The 19,720-nt window shown below is 42.6% G+C and overlaps 1 protein-coding gene across 1 annotated transcript in view; it reads right to left on the minus strand.

The window, feature by feature from the left end:
- LOC126428465 (serine/threonine-protein kinase 11-interacting protein) overlaps positions 1 to 19,720 on the minus strand; it is a 294,026-nt gene that overhangs the window by 201,362 nt on the left and 72,944 nt on the right. Inside the window, exons 5-6 of the mRNA XM_050090398.1 lie at positions 16,924 to 17,146; positions 13,097 to 13,261 (exon numbers count right to left, since the gene is read on the minus strand). Coding sequence (XP_049946355.1) covers positions 13,097 to 13,261; positions 16,924 to 17,146 — 388 coding nt within the window. The remainder of the gene's footprint in view (positions 1 to 13,096; positions 13,262 to 16,923; positions 17,147 to 19,720) is intronic.

Consider the following 19,720-nt stretch of genomic DNA (forward strand, 5'->3'; position numbering starts at 1 on the left):
TGCTTCATCAGGAAAGAGGGAAGGAGAGGGAAAGACGAAAGGATGTGGGTTTTAAAGGAGAGAGTAAGGAGTCATTCCAATCCCGGGAGCGGAAAGACTTACCTTAGGGGAAAAAGGGACAGGTATACACTCGCGCGCGCGCGCACGCACACACGCACACACACACACACATCCATCTGCACATATACAAACCCACAGAAACCATCTTTGTAACCATTGATGCCACTTCCCTATACACAAATATCCCACACGTCCAGGGCCTCGCTGCGATGGAGCACTTCCTTTCACGCTGATCACCTGCCACCCAACCTAAAACCTCTTTCCTCACTACCTTAGCCAGCTTCATCCTGACTCACAACTTCTTCACTTTCGAAGGCCAGACATACCAACAATTAAAGAGAACAGCCATGGGTACCAGGATGGCCCCCTCGTAAGCCAACTTATTTATGGGTCGCTTAGAGGAAGCCTTCTTGGTTACCCAGGCCTGCCAACCCAAAGTTTGGTACAGATTTATTGATGACATCTTCACGATCTGGACTCACAGTGAAGAAGAACTCCAGAATTTCCTCTCCAACCTCAACTCCTTTGATTCCATCAGATTCACCTGGTCCTACTCCAAATCCCATGCCACTTTCCTCGACGTTGACCTCCATCTGTCCAATGGCCAGCTTCACACATCTGTCCACATCAAACCTACCAACAAGCAACAGTACCTCCATTATGACAGCTGCCACCCATTCCATATCAAACGGTCCCTTCCTTACAGCTTAGGTCTTCGTGGCAAACGAATCTGCTCCAATCCTGAATCCCTGAACCATTACACCAACAACCTGAAAACAGCTTTCGCATCCCGCAACTACCCTCCCGACCTGGTACAGAAGCAAATAACCAGAGCCACTTCCTCATCTCCTCAAACCCAGAACCTCCCACAGAAGAACCCTAAAAGTGCCCCACTTGTGACAGGATAATTTCCGGGACTGGACCAGACTCTGAATGTGGCTCTCCAGCAGGGATACGACTTCCTCAAATCCTGCCCTGAAATGAGATCCATCCTTCATGAAATCCTCCCCACTCCACCAAGAGTGTCTTTCCGCCGTCCACCTAACCTTCGTAACCTCTCAGTTCATCCCTATGAAATCCTCAAACCACCTTCCCTACCCTCTGGCTCCTACCCTGTCCTGTAACCCGGAAGGTGTACACGATCAAAGGCAGAGCCACATGTGAAAGCACCCACGTGATTTACCAACTGACCTGCCTACACTGTGATGCATTGTATGTGGGAATGACCAGCAACAAACTGTCCATTCGCATGAATGGACACAGGCAGACAGTGTTTGTTGGTAATGAGGATCACCCTGTGGCTAAACATGCCTTGGTGCACAGCCAGCACATCTTGGCACAGTGTTACACTGTCTGGGTTATCTGCATACTTCCCACTGACACCGACCTATCAGAACTCCGGAGATGGGAACTTGCCCTTCAATATATCCTCTCTTCCCGTTACCCACCTGGCCTCAACCTCCGCCAATTTCAAGTTGCCGCCCCTTGTATATCACTTGTCACTCAACAACATCTTTGCCTCTGTACTTCTGCCTCGACTGACATCTCTGCCCAAACTCTTTGCCTTTACATATGTCTGCTTGTGTCTGTATGTGTGTGTGTGTGTGTGTGTGTGTGTGTGTGTGTGTGTGTGTGTGGGGGGGGGGGGGGGGGGGGTGCATGCGTGCGCGCACGAGTGTATACCTGTCCCTTTTTCCCCCTAAGGTAAGTCTTTCTGCTCCCGGGATTGGAATGACTCCTTACCCTCTCCCTTAAAACCCACTGTCGGCCCCAGAGGTGGGGAAGCGAGCCGGACGGACACCTAATCCTGATGCCAGGTGAATAACCATTGGCCTGGTCCGAATGCAGTTTTTAAGTGGTTTCGCACACTCCTTAACACAAATGTTGACTCCGACAGCCCACCTCAGAAGAGAGTCACGCGGAGAGTTAAAATATAGTAAGACAGGGAATAGGCTTCACACAATTCACAGAGCGATGGCATCACATGCCACTCTCCTCTAAGCTCGAGTAAAGGAAGTACCACCAACTCAATTTAAAACCTGAGCAGCTATAACAGTGCTACAGACAGAAACGTTAAATTCTCATTTTCTTCAAAGTGGGTACCACAGCAAAGATTTTATTTAAAGAAGGTGGTATTTTATACTTCCGCTGTATTAATTTTATTTGTTCAGAACTAGTTCCAGCCTTCTGGAAATTATATAATATATTCTATTTTGTACCAAACCACAAAATCACTTGAGAATGGTCTAGAAGGCTGAAAGTAGTAGAGAACAAATAAAATTATAACAACAAAAGTAAAAATGTCACCTTGTGTTACGTTCTAATTCTCAGTAAAGAGAGCTTATAATACATGTGATATCCTAGTGTGCAAAGTAAACAATAAATTACAGTTATTAACTTTCACATTGTTTCTACTGGAAATATAAACAGAATAAGCTGATGACTTTCCTAAGTCCATCTCCGAAATTATGGCATTTTATTTTCCTCACAATACAAGCAAGACTTCCCTGCAGTTATTTTTTGTACTAAGTAATGTATCTTCCAGACACAATAGCATTTTGTATGGTGGCACAGATAACAAATGATATAGTTATGTCACTGATAACACGTGAAATACTTCAGTTGATCAATGAAAGAAGGAAGTACAAAAATATTCAGGGAAATTCAGGGATATAGAAATACAAGTCACTTAAGAATGCAATAAATAGTAAGTGCAGGGAAGTTCAGGCAAAGTGGCTGCAAGAAAAATGCAAAGACATTAAAAAAGAAATGATTGTCAGGATGGATTCAGCATATAGGAAAGTCAAAATGACCTTTGGTGAAATTAAAAGTGAGGTTAGTAACATTACGAATTCTGTGGGAAATCCCCTGTTAAATGCAGAGGAGAGAGAGGAAAGATGGAAAGAGTACACTGAATACCTCTATGAGGAGGAGGACTTACCTGATGACCTGATAGAAAAAGAAACAGGAGTTGACAAAAGAGATTTAGGGGATCCAGTATAAGAATCAGAATTTAATACAGCTTTGGAAGACTTAAGATCAAAGGAATAAAATGAAATGAAATGATCGTGTGGCTCTGATCGCCGGGAGGCTCCATCGGGGAAGTTTGACCACTGGGTTGCAAGTCTATTTTAGGTGATGCCACGTCGGTTGACTTGCCGATGATGAGGATAACACGATACCTCTTCCACGAGCAGAGAAAAATCTGCAACTCAGCCGGGAATCAAACCCAGGCACGCTGCACGGTAGGCAAATATGTTGCCACTCAGTTAAGAAGGTGGTCTGGCAGAAGGGATAGATAACATTATATTGAAATTTCTAAAATCGTTCGGGGGGAAGTGGCAGCAAAACGTCTATTTACGTTGGTGTGTAGAATATGAGACTGGTGACATTCCATCAGACTTTTGGAAAAACATCATCCACACAATTCCGAAGAAGCAAGAGCTGACAAGTGCGAGAATTATTGCACTATCAGCTTAACAGCTCACTCGTCCAAGTTGCTGGCGAGAATAATACAGGGAAGAATGGAAAAGAAAATTGAGGATCTGTTAGATGGCGATCAGTTTGGCTTTAGGAAAAGTAAAGGCATGAGAGAGGCAATTCTGACAATGTGGTTGATAATGAAAGCAACACTAAAGAAAAATCGAGACACGTTCATAGGATTTGTTGACCCGGTAAAAGTATTTGACAACGTAAAATGGTGCACGATGCCCGAAATTCCGTAAAAAATACGGGTAATATACAAAGGCGGGTAATACATGACATGTACAACAAGCAAAGAGGAACAGTAAGTCTGGAAGACCAAGAATGACAGGGATGCAGTCTGTCAGCCCTACTGTTGAATCATTACACTGAAGAGGCAGTGGGGGAAATAAAAGAAAGGTTGAAGAGTGGGATTAAAGTTCAGGGTTAAAGGATATCAATGATAAAATTTGCTGATGACGTTGCTATCCTCAGTGAAAGTGAAGATGGACTGAAAAGTGATGCAGAGATACAACCTAGAGCAAATACCTGGAAGGTTTCTGCAATGGTGACAGTGATCTCGTGAAATTTCTTTTTTCTGTTACACGATAATGTTTTGGCGTTCCTCCAGTGTTTGACCAATTTTTCTTCATTGACCATCTAATTTGGAAAACTGTGACTGTTATAAATATGTATGCCATAGAAATGATACAAAATGTTACTCCATTTACAAAACACTCAATGTGCCACTTGTGGAGAGATGTTTACGATAAAACTGAAGATTTCCCTCGGAGTAATATTGAAAGTGGTCTTCAATCTGAAGGCAGAATTAGTTGACTATTTTACAGAAGACTGGCTGGAACAAACTCCATTTCCTTAGAATGTTCTTTCTCATATCAGTTTTTTCTTCAAATGCTTTGGATGCTGCAATTATTTCCACCTCTCACAGCTCAGGGTTATCAGCGTACGAGAGGGAGCCAGGGGAACAACGGTAATTAGAATATTGACAGCAAATGAAAAGAACTTTATGTACTAAAAATAAATGTAGAAATGTAGCTCTCATCTGAGAGCACAGCATGATTCAAAGGAAAAATTCAGGTGCTACATTCCAGAGAAGGATATAAAGTGGGCTTTATGAGTTTTCCATCTGTGTGATTCAGAAAGTGGGTACGTTTTTTTCCGCATTCCATATTAGGGACAGACAACTACAGAAAGTCTAACTTCTCTCGATTTACCTTTGGCCCAGCAATTGCTAGAGATTCACATTATCACACTATCACTCCTTTACTGGTGGATTCGACACGATCCCTCGAATAGCTCAGGAACTGCACAAAATGAAATTTCAAACAGAAAATGTTATGCCTTCTAGGCAGGATCTTCCATGCGATTTGAAGAAAATGAAACTTGCCGAATGTGGGTTACGTGGCTAATAAAGTGAGATGAAAATTACAAGTCTTTCATTCCGTGATGAGAGCTTATCGATTGTCGAGTACATTTGTTGGTCCTCAAACCCAGTTAACCACCTGTTTTAGGAAGAAAGAACCTGTACTTATATTTGATTAGCACGGTGTGTTTTGGCAGTAAGCTGCCAGCCTAAGATGTGTTTACTGTTAGTTTTACATTGTAGTTAGTACGAAGTGAGATCAGTTTTCTTTGCTGTGAATGCAAGTGAGGTTGAGTGTCAAAAGAGAAACCTGTCCGGAAAGATAAATACGTTACAGTGCAGGGCTGGGCACGGCCGAGACCCAGCTGGTGACTCGGCTCTGCTCGGAACTTCCCAGAACAGTACGACACTTCATTTAGCATCGCAGTGCAGCATTTTGGAGTTCGCTGAACTCTCTGAGGGTCAGGGCTGTTTACACATCACTATTTGTTTGTGGTATGAGGGACTTTCACAGGTCCAGTTGCCGTTTTCACAAAAAGAGGCAATGTAGCCATCTATTGATATTCACAGGTCTGGTGGTTGTTCTCACAAAAAAGAGGCGATGTAGCGATCTTTCGTCACATCTCTTTAAAATGAATGGGAATGACAGAAGTGAGGGGTGAGAAATCTCAATTTGCACAAGTGACGGGCACTGCTCAGTTGCTATGAAATGAGATTATACTACTGTGCAGAAAGAATTTAAGTTTTCAGATGACAATGAGAGCAAAAAATTACAATGATCGACAGATGTGATTCGTCGTTCTGCACATAAGGTAGCACTTTGTGGTAAATTTGCAGGCACGGAGCACGTGAAGAAATTGGTGGTACGACAGCAAAAATTGTTAAGTTGCACCCATTATTCCATTTTCAGTTGCAACAGTTTTCAGTGGAAGTGCATGAAGAATATGGTGACTATATATTACTCGAAATTCAAGGGGAGAGAAAAGTTTTAGGCCACATCTCCAAATCGAAACAAAGTTGGTCCATTGTAATATGAGACACAATTTAGGTCGAATGAATGACGATACAGCTACAGTAGTTTGGTTCGAGTCGTAAGCTTAGCAGTTTACCAGGTAGCCATTGCTATGCGTCAGGTGCTCCGTCCGTATTTATACGGGTACCCTTCCTTTTTCACGTGCTTCATCTGGTTTGAATTGATTGCTTATTTCTCTTTGATCTGATAAGTGCCATTTTCTTTGTTATAGGTGTTTACGTCACTCTAAGCTAAAAATGCATTACTGTACTGTGTCATGCATTGTTTGTCGCATTCTGATAATGAGTGTTTACGGCCTGTCGCTGCTCGTGGCATGGCTTGCTTTTTGCACGCTACCGCCACTTACAATTTAAAAAAGAGAGAGAGGAATCGTCTCATTACCGAAACAATGGCAAGAGACTGATATTTGTTGTTACTTACACTGCTGCTTTCTTTGATAATGATCAACAAGAACCAAATAATAGACTGTGTATGATAGATGACGTTCTGAACGAGAGTTTAGTGAAAATTTTTCTCCATTTGAAAATCTTTGCAGACGCCTCTTTAGTACATTACATTCTGCACAGAAATTGCCATGCTTCATTTCTGACTGTATCACTATTCGGCATAAGAAAAATAGGAATATAAACATGACACGATATGTATATTCTTAAGTGTTTGCTGTTGTCTCACTCTTAGTTTCGTAGTTTATTAGGCAGACAGGATTTAAATGAGATAGCAGCAAACACTGAAAGAATACATGGCAAAATGTTTATATTTGTATTATTCTTATGGTGAAGAGAATACTGCGTGTGATTCACAATTCATAAAAGTTCCTATTAGCAACCATCTCTTCTCACAGGTAGGAAGAAATTCAGAATGTAGAGTTTGCCATATTGACAAACATCCCAAATAGTCTTGCCAGTCAGATTTTCGTAATATACTGAAATGCTGCTACATTCGAAGATGAACAATACGGAATTTGTATTTACTTCGTTGGATAATGTATGAAAATGCAGTGGTTGAAACTCGGGGTGGAGAAAAAAAAAAGCTCGTCTTTTACCTTTTTTTAATTTATTTACTGACGCAGAGGTTTTGGTGCCAGTATTTACCTTTGTGCCTGCCTGTGTAGCGCTACATATATTCGACGGCAGAAGTTAGTTGTGGCGGCACCCACCAACATTTTTCAGAACTTCCGCTTGCTTTGCACTCGATTCTAAGCCGCAGGTGGTTTTTTGGTTTACAAAAACAAAAAAACAAAAAAGTGCGGCTTAGATTTGAGTAAATATGGTATATTGCTATGACATGTCAAAGTTGCAGACAGGCACAACTAAAAGACACTCATACACACACAGTCTTCCACCCACAGAATGCATTCCGGTCTGAGCTGCTGGAGACGGCGGTCACGTGTGCGTGTGGTGTGCTCGCTTGTACGAATCAAAGGAGTGTGCTTCGCTTTCTCATTCTGACAGTGCCTGTGGCTGAAAGCTTATGTGTAAGGATGTTTTAATTGTGCCTGTCTACAACTTAGCATGTCATCTTCATGGTAAGTAACAACCTATCTTTTCCAACACTGTTAATTATGTATGTTTTTAATTTTATTTTGAGTTGGTAGGGACTCCTAAATTTTTGGTGTATGATAGAAGGGAGCTTACCGCAAGAGTACAAGAAGGCAAAAGCTACACAAACATTATTTTTTTAATCTCATGTTTTGACTGTGCCTATCACAGTTTAAGCTAAAACAGATTTATATTGCCAGCAACAAAATCTTTAAGGAGTAAATGTATTAGGAAATGACTGTTAGAACACAATGATCCTTAAAAAGACTTCTCCAAGATGTACAATTATCCACTTTACAGAATATTTTTACAGCTCAAGTCTACAGAACAAACACTTTGTTTACTTCGGATGCGTTGACCCAGACGATAATTCCGTAAAACAACTCGACTGAAAATACGCACAGTAAGTCGAAGCTCCTCTCTTTAGGTCATCACAGTGAGAGACGTTTCTAAGATGTAACAGGCCAAACTGAGCTCTTTCATTAGAGTTTACCAGTGTGTCAACTCCATTTTGACTCGCCGTCCAGCTCGATCCCGAGGAATTTTACGCACTCCACTTCATTCAGTGTACGACCGTCAATGTCTACGTCTGGTCTCAAAAAGTAACTACTGTTTGTTTGAAATTGTATAATGTGAGTATCTGTGGCATTAAGACACGAGCTGTTCACCGTGAGCCACTCTCAGATCTATTCGGCTGCCATCTGACGTGTGTCGGCTGGGGCACAGTTCAGATCTGCGATTAGGACGCTCGTGTCGTTGGCAAATCTTACAACTTTTGTAGTATCGCTTAAAGTCGCTGAAAAATGATTTATGTCAGTTAGTAAAGAGAGTGGGCCCAGTACCATTCCTTGTGGCGTGCCACATGTTACTTTATTCCATTCTGAGCCTGAGAAATACCCTGTTAATGAGACCGTCTGCTTTCTGTTGTGGAAGATAGATCTTAATCGTGCAAGAGTGATGCCATTAATTCCGTAACACATCAGTTTGCTAAGTAGAATGGTGTAATTGACAAGGTAAGATACTTTGGCAAGGACACAGCATATACCGACAGGATAATTTTTCTCAGTTAGCTCTACTCTCACTTTGTTTGTCAGGCACGAGACAAAATTAAGGTCGTAATGAAAATGGAGAAGAAGCCTGGAGAACCGATAGAAGACGGACTGGGGAACTTCTCCGCAGGATTACGAGAGAGAACCGACGTTCGGACAACTGCCCGACACGAAGTGGGTGAGTCACGTCGCATCTAAATAGATCCTGCACGAATCACACAGGAGAGCCTAGAAGGGGCCCGGATCTGGCTGCTGATGGTGACAGTGAACCTACTAAATTATTTTTGCTTCAGAGTGATATCACAGTCAATATTGTAGGCCATCCAAATTCGTTACTACACTGACAGGGAAAATAAAAAAAAAACAGCAACACCGAAAGGTAATTAATGTACAGTAATGAAATTTAAGGAAAGCATTTATGTTGGTAACATATTTCAGTGATTAACATTGCAACATCACAGAGGAAGACTGCACTGTAGTTCCTTCTCTAGATTGTCGCTCAGATGACAAAATGGTAGATATCGAAATATACGACAGAGGGAGAGAGAAACAATTAAAATCGCTCACAAGAGGAAAGGCCGCTGGACCTTATGGGATACCAGTTCGATTTTACACAAAGTACGCGAAGGAAGTTGCCCCTGTTCTTGCAGCGGTGTACCGTAGGTCTCTAGAAGAGTGTAGCGTTCCAAAGGATTGGAAAAGGGCACAGGTCATCCCCGTTTTCAAGAAGGGACGTCGAACAGATGTGCAGAACTATAGATCTATATCTCTAACGTCAATCAGTTGTAGAATTTTGGAACACACATTACGTTCGAGTATAATGACTTTTCTGGAGACTAGAAATCTACTCTGTAGGAATCAGCACAGGTTTCGAAAAAGACGGTCGTGTGAAACCCAGCTTGCGCTATTCATCCACGAGACTCAGAGGGCCATAGACACGGGTTCCCAGGTAGATGCCGTGTTTCTTGACTTCCACAAGGTGTTTGATAGTTCCCCACAGTCGTTTAATGAACAAAGTAAGAGCATATGGACTATCAGACCAATTGTGTGATTTGATTGAAGAGTTCCTAGATAACAGAATGCAGCATGTCATTCTCAATGGAGAGAAGTCTTCTGAAGTAAGAGTGATTTCAGGTGTGCCGCAAGGGAGTGTCGTAGGACCATTGCTATTCACAATATACATAAATGACCTTGTGGATAACATCAGAAGTTCACTGAGGCTTTTTGCGGATGATGCTGAGGTATATCGAGAGGTTGTAACGATGGAAAATTGTGCTGAAATGCAGGAGGATCTGCAGCGAATTGACGCACGGTGCAGGGAATGGCAATTGAATCTCAATGTAGACAAGTGTAATGTGCTGCGAATACATAGAAAGAAAGATCCTTTGTCATTTAGCAACAATATAGCAGGTCAGCAACTGGAAGCAGTTAATTCCATAAATTATCTGGGAGTATGCATTAGGAGTGATTTAAAATGGAATGATCATATAAAGTTGATCGTCGGTAAAGCAGATGCCAGACTGAGATTCATTGGAAGAATCCTAAGGAAATGCAATCCGAAAACAAAGGAAGTAGGTTACAGTACAGTTACTGCTTGAATACTGCTCAGCAGTGTGGGATCCGTACCAGATAGGGTTGATAGAAGAGATAGAGAAGATCCAACGGAGAGCAGTGCGCTTCGTTACAGGATCATTTAGTAATCGCAAAAGCGTTACGGAGATGATAGATAAACTCCAGTGGAAGACTCTGCAGGAGAGACGCTCAGTAGCTCGGTACGAGCTTTTGTTGAAGTTTCGAGAACATACCTTCGAGTAGTATATTGCTCCCTCCTATGTATATCTCGAGAAGAGACCGTGAGGATAAAATCAGAGAGATTAGAGCCCACACGGAAGCATACCGACAATCCTCCTTTCCACGAACAATACGAGACCGGAATAGAAGGAAGAACCGATATAGGTACTCAAGGTACCCTCCGCCACACACCGTCAGGTAGCTTGTGGAGTATGGATGTAGATGTAGACGTAGGTTAATGTAAGCACGAGATAAGTCACTGCAAAATGTGAGATGACGGTTCATTAAGAACCTGCGTAATCACCAAAATGTCGAATGCAAGCATGTGAACGTGTATACACTGTGTTGCACAGGTGTCAGATGTCAGTTTGTGGGACGGAGCCCGTGCCCGTTGCACTCAGTTGTTCGACACAGGTACAGTTAATGCCGTCTGTGGACGGTGCTGGAGTTGTCACCCGGTGACGTCCTGTACGTATTCGATAGGAACCACGTCCGGAAATCGAGCGGTCCGAGGTGACGTGTCGACGCTCCGTAGAGCGTGTCGGGTTACAACTGCAGCGTGCGGGTGAGCATTAACCTGTCGGAAAACACGTCCCAGAATGCTGTTAACGAATGGCAGAACAATGGGTCAAATCGCCAAACTGACACACAAATTTGGAGTCGGAGAGTGCTCCAGCTGCCACATAAAATGACACAGCCAGATCATAACTCCAGGTCGGGTCCGACGTCTAACGCTCAGACAGGTCGGCCGCAGGTCCTACACTGGCCCCCTCCTAACCGACACGTGGCCACCACTGGCACCGAGGCAGAACCGGCTTTCATCAGGAAACAAAACAGGTCTCCACCCCGCCCTCCGACAAGGTCTCGCTCGACAACTGGCAACTGACGGCAGTTTCAGGTCGGTGAAAAGCACGCTAGAGGGTTTCTGGCTCGGACGTATCCTCCAAGTAAGCAATTTGTAACAGTTCGTCGTGACCATGGTGTCAGCTGCTGCTCAAATTGCTGCCGTAGAGGCCGTACAGTGCGCCAGACCGTTACACTGGACACGACGGTCTTCCCTCTCGGTTGATATGGGCAAGTCTTCAGGTCCAGATTGTACACCGATTAGGTTCCTTTCAGATTACGCTGATACAATAGCTCCCTACTTAGCAATCGTATACAACCGCTCGCTCACCGATAGATCTGTACCTGCAGATTGGAAAATTGCGTAGGTCGCACCAGTGTTTAAGAAGGGTAGTAGGAGTAATGCATCGAACTACAGACCTATATCATTGACGTCGGTTTGCAGTAGGGTTTTGGAGCATATACTGTATTGAAACATTATGAATCACCTCGAAGGGAACGATCTATTGATACGTAATCAGCACGGTTTCAGAAAACATCGTTCTTGTGCAACGCAGTTAGCTCTTTATTTGCACGAAGTAATGGCCGCTATCGATAGGGGATCTCAAGTTGATTCCGTATTTCTAGATTTCCGGAAAGCTTTTGACACCGTTCCTCCCAAGTGACTTCTAATCGAGCTGCGGGCCTATGGGGTATCGTCTCAGTTGTGCGACTGGATTCGTGATTTCCTGTCAGGAATAGACGGCAAATCATCGAGTAAAACTGAAGTGATATCAGGTGTCCCCCAGAGAAGCGTCCTGGGTGACGATCTGAGCAGTTCTCTTAGGTTGTTCACAAATGATGCTGTAATTTACCGTCTAGTAAGGTTATCCAAAGACCAGTATCAGTTGCAAAGCGATTTAGAAAAGATTGCTGTATGGTGTGGCAGGTGGCAGTTGACGCCAAATAACGAAAAGTGTGAGGTGATCCACACGAGTTCCAAAACAAATCCGTTGGAATTCGGTTACTCGATAAATAGTACAATTCTCGAGGCTGTCAATTCAACTAAGTATCTGGGTGTTAAAATTACGAACAACTTCAGTTGGAAAGACCACACAGATAATATTGTGGGGAAGGTGAGCCAAAGGTTGCGTTTCATTGGCAGGACACTTAGAAGATGCAACAAGTTCACTAAAGAGACAGCTTACACTACACTCGTTCGTCCTCTGTTAGAATATTGCTGCGCGGTGTGGGATCCTTAGCATGTGGGATTGACGGAGGACATTGAAAGGGTGCAAAAAAGGGCAGCTCGTTTTGTATTAACACGTAATAAGGGAGAGAGTGTGGCAGATATGATACGCGAGTTGGGATGGAAGTCATTAAAGCAAATACGTTTATCGTCGCGGCGAGATCTATTTACGAAATTTCAGTCACCAACTTTCTCTTCCGAATGCAAAAATATTTTGTTGAGCCCAACCTACATAGGTAGAAATGATCATCAAAATAATCAATCAGAGCTCGAACAGAAAGGTTTAGGTGTTCGTTTTTTCCCACGCACTGTTCGGGAGTGGAATGGTAAAGACATAGTATGATTGTGGTTCGATGAACCCTCTGCCAAGCACTTAAATGCGAATAGCAGAGTAGTCATGTAGATGTAGATGTAGATGTGCCACGTGGCCGTCTGGAGCCCGGTCTTCTCGCGACCGTACATTCTCGTTACCACTGCTGGCAGAAATCCTGCACAGTGGCTACATTCCTGCAGAGCCTTTCTGCAATATTGCAGAAGGGAATCCAGCTTTTTGTAGCCGTATTACACGGCCTCAATCAAACTCAGTGAGAAGCTGAAAATGGCATCTTCGTCACCTTAAAGGCATTGTCAACTAGCATTATCTCACCACGTCCAATCTCAAAAGTAACTAATGCTGTTATGGCATAAATTTAAAACAAACCAACTGACCGGGTGGTGAGCTGCGGATTGACGTGACGCTGCCTATCAGGGAGCCGTCATCTGTGGGGTCTGCAGCCTCCAGGTCCGATATGACGGCCTTCCGCACGTGACGAGACTTCCTCACGGGTGCAGTCCTGCTGCCGTCGCCGCCGCCTGCCGTCGACTGTCTCCTTCCTGTCACAACACACACACGTACACACATAGTATATAACATCAGGTGATGTAGCTCATTAAGTAAAATGACAATGTATGTTTAATAGTGGCAACTACTTATTTACAGCCGATACAAGAGAGATGCCTATTTAAAGGTTTTCCTGACCCTCAAAATACCCCACACAGTATGTATAAACCATTGATAACAATGAGGAGTTCTTCGGGTATCATTAGCAATGCCAGTTCAGTGTGCCTACAGATTTTCAGAGGATAAAATTCATGAAATTATCATTACCTCTTCAGTTACATTCATGACCTCTCAAAGACATGTGTGGCACAATGATAAAAACACTTTCTTTAAGAACCTGATGGTGGTTGAAATGAAGTTCAGGATGCCTAAAGATGTTCAGCAAATTCGTGACCTCTCAAAAATATGTGTGGCACCACGATAAACACACTTTCTTTAAGAACCTGAAGGGTGGTTGATATGACAGCCGAATGTAACAATTCTTATATCACTTAAACTGTGTGTCACGATGAATACTGTAATTATGTATGCCCTTTAGTATACCTCTCATAAAATGCTATGTTGTTGTTGTTTGTTGTTGTTGTTGTTGTGGTCTTCAGTGCAGAGACTGGTTTGATGCAGCTCTCCATGCTCCTGTGCAAGCTTCTTCATCTCCCAGTACCTACTGCAACCTACATCCTTCTGAATCTGCTTAGTGTATTCATCTCTTGGTCTCCCTCTACGATTTTTACCCTCCACGCGTACCTCCAATACCAAATTCATGACCCTTTTATGCCTCAGAACGTATCCTACCAACTGATCCATTCTTCTAGTCAAGTTGTGCCACAAACTTCTCTTCTCCCCAATTCTATTCAATACCTCCTCATTAGTTATGTGATCTACCCATCTAATCTTCAGCATTCTTCTGTAGCACCACATTTCGAAAGCTTCTATTCTCTTCTTGTCCAAACTATTTATCGTCCACGTTTCACTTCCATACATGGCTACACTCCATACAAATACTTTCAGAAACAACTTCCTGACATTTAAATCTAAACTCGATGTTAACAGCAGCCACATGGCCACAAACATTGCCTCATATTTGTTCCATTATACGTATCAGCCTTTCGAGCATAACTACAAACCATCTAACAAACTGCTCCCACCAATGGCTATAGTTCCACCCTGATTGATAGTATTCTATGAAAAAAGAAAATTAATAAAATTACACCACTTCTGCAAGCTGGCCAACAGCAATAACTCAATAGTTTCAAAGCCTGTGCAAAATTCCAATGGCAACATTTCAGACAACCTTGCAAAAAAGTTAAAAGTCTCAGAACTATGATCTGCATTTTATAATAGCAATAATGTATCAAGTTTTCATTCAATAGTAAAGACAAAATGCAACCCTCTGCACAGAGTGGTGCAAATACATTCATTTTAAAACAGTTTGAAAATGTGTATACTGGTCAGTCAGGGAGAGAAGCTGGTGACTACAGAAGAAAGATTTGACCTTTGCTGATCACCATTTAGCAGAAAACTGTCCAAGGAAATCAAACACGTGACTCAGAATACCAGGCCAGTATTAAATGATCACGACTCAATATACATTTTTTCCCCTGTTAAAATAAGCTTTTGTTTCAAATACTAAATTCAAACTGTAAATTCATTTTATTTACCATCATTTGTTATATGTATCTCCACATAAAAAACTTTGCTTACCACTAATTTAGTTACTGTAATTATTGCAATATTTTCCTATACAAACACTTTGTCAATTTTTTATCTTCTGTACGTACGACATCTGTGTAAGTTTCACATAATGTTTCACCTGAAGATGACCTGAGAAGCCGAAAGCTGGTTCGTGACGAAATAAATATAATTTTGCAGAACATTAGGAAGTGGTTCATTTTCAATATTAAAAGTTTTGAAATAAAAACAGCCTAGGAATGATGTAAGTTGTTAAAATTTAATAATCGGATGACCAGTTTCAATTGTACGATCGCCATCAGACCATTAAAACTCCGTGATGATGGCTCCAGACGGTGGTGAGAAGCAACCTGCTATGTAGGGACAACTATCGGTGAGCAGTGTTTACCGTTGCCACACAGCGGGCTGCTCCTCGCCACTCTCTAGAACCGTCATCGTGGAGTTTTAATGGTCTGATGATGACTGTACTATGAGCAAAACCTTAGGTGTGATCCTAGACTGTTTTTAATTAAAAACTTTCTAATTTTTGATCACTATTTCATAGGAACGGTGTTGCAAAAGTAGTTTACGGATTAATACAGTTTCTTTCCTATACAGGGTGTTACAAAAAAGTACAGCCAAACTTTCAGGAAACATTCCTCAGACACAAATAAAGAAAAGATGTTATGTGGACATGTGTCCGGAAACGCTTAATTTCCATGTTAGAGCTCATCTTAGTTTCGTCAGTATGTACTGTACTTCCTCGGTTCACCGCCATGATTTCATACGGGATACTCTACCTGTGCTGCTAGACCATGCGCCTTTACAAGTACAACACAACATGTGGTTCATGCATGATGGAGCTCCTGCACATTTCAGTCGAAGTGTTCGTACGCTTCTCAACAACAGATTCGGTGACCGACGGATTTGTAGAGGCGGACCAATTCCGTGGCCTCCACGCTCTCCTGACCTCAACCCTCTTGACTTTCATTTATGGGGGCATATGAAAGCTCTTGTCTACGCAACCCCAGTACCAAATGTAGAGACTCTTCATGCTCATATTGTGGACGGCTGTGATACAGTACGCCATTCTCCAGGGCTGCATCAGCGCATCAGGGATTCTGTGCGACGGAGGGTGGATGTATGTACCCTCGCTAACGGAGGACATTTTGAACATTTCCTGTAACAAAGTGTTTGAAGTCATGCTGGTATGTTCTGTTGCTGTGTGTTTCCATTCCATGATTAATGTGATTTGAAGAGAAGTAATAAAATGAGCTCTAACATGGAAAGTAAGCGTTTCTGGACACATGTCCACATAACATATTTTCTTTCTTTGTGTGTGAGGAAAGTTTCCTGAAAGTTTGGCCGTACCTTCTTGTAACACACTGTATAATCTTTCTCGAGAAATTTTAAGGTAAAACTATTTGTTGCTGGAAACGGTTAGTTCTTTTGTATGGAAAATAGACATATTACTTTTCTGTTGGAACAAATATTAAACAATTTTTTGAGAGTTTAACTTTCAAATTAAACAACTTCACCATTTTCATTATCACTTGTTTTCAAAATATTTCATCCTCATATGTTTTCATAATTGCCATTAAAATTAACAGAACAGTACTGTAATCTGACAGTCTTCAGCTAATACAAATATAACGAATGTGTGACACAACATTGCTTCTTCTTACTTACATCAATATTGTTTCTTCTTACTTACATCATTTGAAGCAATTTTTGTTTACAGTTAACCAGAAAAACAAATGGACGTCGTTACCCAAACAGTTGTAGTAGCCTACTGGAAACAAAAGGAACATTTTGAGAGCGAGAGACAACTGTTCTCATCCGGGACTCGAGTGTTACCGACACAAGCCGGCATACGACACAGGTCGGGAGGTCGCGTCTTCCGGTGCGGTACCCAAATACCCGACGGAGTTCTCCAGTACGGACCAAAACGACAACTTGTGAGTCCACGTATTGCCCCGACACTAACCTGGCGTCGTGCCGTCGGCGACGAGGGTCTTGTCCGAGGCGGTGGAGCTGCCGGTGGACAGGGAGTCCTCGGGCGGTGGCGGCAGCCTCTCAGCCGGCACGGGAGACGGTGGCTCCCGCTCGGCACTCTCTGAACTCGTTCGCCCACCACAGCGCCCCTCCCGTCTCCCCGACAGACCCACCGCGCGCTCTGACTGCGACAGGTGCTGCCCATCCAGCACGAACTGCAAAACATGACGTGCCCCGTTTAGAAATTGGCACCAAGTGTCGATCTCGTGCGAGGACGTTTAACTCGAATGTAATAATTTTATTCCCGTTTCACGTACTCGTGCTGTTGCACTTGTTGATAATTTCAGAAGAGTGTAAATCATCAATTCGGGTCCTGTTTAAAAATGCCTCACTTTTTCACTACTGATTGTGCTCATTAATTATCATACATCATCTGCAGAAAACAATAAAATATGTAGTCACGGTTTCCATGAAAAACCTGTAAGCTGGTTCCCATCCTATCCCAAAAGTAGAAATCAGTGGGTACTTATAAAACAAAATGGTCCGAAGGCCTGTTCCGAATTGAAACAAATACAAGCAGGCATATAACAGGGGTCCTTACTAGCCTCGTTACTGTTCCTATATTACAGGAACCACGTGTCACGTAAGATAACGTCAGAAGCAATTGTGTATGCACATGACTCGGCAGCAGCACCTTGCTGTAAAAACTCCTAACAACTGACACAGAATACAAGACGAACTCTTCGAGATCTAAAAAATTTGATAAATAGTAATGCTTACAAAAACACAAACTATACATGTCACAACCAAACAAACTGCCGAATACATGTCACAGTTAAATTGTCGGGACAGGGAACTGATAAGTGTGGACCGTGTTACATTTCCTGGAGTTACTACAAACAAAAACTTGTCACAGACTGTTCGTGTGGGATTGCTTCGTGAAGTGGTTAAACAGTGGTTATGCAATGTGCTTTCTAAATAATGCAACTTATTTACCTGTTAAGAAAATTGCTTATCACACATATTTTATACCAGTTGTGAGACAAAACACATTTTTTTGGGGGGTGCTGAAAAAGCAAACTTCCTCCAATTTTTTAAGCTACAGAAAAAAATTATTAGAGCTATCACAAGAACAAACAATAGACAATTGTGCCAACCTCTGTTCGTAAGCCTCGACTTAATGATGATTTCTTCTATTTTTAGAAACACTTTTTACATACACTGAAAGTGGAGGGTGTGGAAAGGAAAGGAAAGATAAGGAATTTACAATATTAGCCCCGTCGGGACTCTGTGCCGAACCGACAGTGACGGGTGAAAATGCATGCCGGACCGGGACTCCTGCTTACGAGGCAGTCGCATTAACCACCGTGCTATCCGGACACAGTGTCTATCGCAAATGTGCGGCCTATCTCGGCACGCTCCACGGCCGACTCCTGTTCCCACCTGGTGCCACCTGCCTGCAGTCCCCCGTGCTCAATAATTTTAGATTCCCACCGGAGGTCGGACATAATCGTGCACCTGCTCCGAGGGTCGAAGATTCGTCACCCGCCGCGGTGAATCGATTATACGAATGTGTGATGTCTGTTCTTTTGGTCTGGTACACATTTTCATTAGTCACTGCCAATTCCGCATAAAGTTCCGATGCTCTCGATATTGTAAGTTCCTTTCCTTTCCTTTTCTTTTCTTTCACCTTCAAAAAATGGTCCAAATGGCTCTGAGCACTATGGGACTCAACTTCTGAGGTCATCAGTCACCTAGAACTTAGAACTAATTACACCTAACTAGCCTAAGGACATCACACACATCCATGCCCGAGGCAGGATTCGAACCTGCGACCGTAGCAGTCGCTCGGTTCCAGACTGTAGCACCCAGAACCGCACGGCCACCCCGGCCAGCTTTCACCTTCCTCTACCTTCAATTTACATAATATGTACCACAGCTGCGGATTATGCACGGTGTCTCTTCTTTCGGACATGTCCAAAAGAACAGACATCGTGTATTTGTATAATTTATTTACACTAATGAAATATATTAACAATAAAAAAAATTTTAAAAAAATGAAGAAATCGCAACACCGAGAAGAAGTTGTGCAACATTAATGAAAGTTAGTATGCATACTTCTACACCTGAAAAATGATGACAATTAAAATTACACATGAATCGCATAGGAGGGTGCTAGCAGCACCACTACGAAGATGCAAATCAGATCTGCTTCAAATACAGCCTGTAGCAGTAATGACCGTTAGTTGCTTTCGAGATCAGACGTGGTGAGTCGATGTCAGTCGACAACACCTCTAAAGTGATACTGATGTTGTTGTTGTGGTCTTCAGTCCTGTGACTGGTTTGATGCAGCTCTCCATGCTACTCTATCCAGTGCAAGCTTCTTCATCTCCCAGTACCTACTGCAACCTACATCCTTCTGAATCTGCTTAGTGTATTCATCTCTTGGTCTCCCTCTATGATTTTTACCCTCCACGCTGCCCTCCAATGCTAAATTGCTGATCACTCGATTCCTCAGAACGTGTCCTACCAACTGATCCCTTCTTCTAGTCAAGTTGTGCCACAAACTCCTCCCCAATTCTATTCAATACCTCCTCATTAGTTATGTGATCTACCCATCTAATCTTCAGCATTCTTCTGTAGCACCACATTTCGAAAGCTTCTATTCTCTTCATGTCTAAACTATTTATTTTCCACGATTCACTTCCATACATGGCTACACTCCATACAAATACTTTCAGAAATGACTTCCTGACACTTAAATCAATACTCGATGTTAACAAATTTCT

Source organism: Schistocerca serialis, chromosome 12 (genome assembly GCF_023864345.2).
Source record: "Schistocerca serialis cubense isolate TAMUIC-IGC-003099 chromosome 12, iqSchSeri2.2, whole genome shotgun sequence".
NCBI classification, from domain to species: Eukaryota; Metazoa; Arthropoda; class Insecta; order Orthoptera; family Acrididae; genus Schistocerca; species Schistocerca serialis.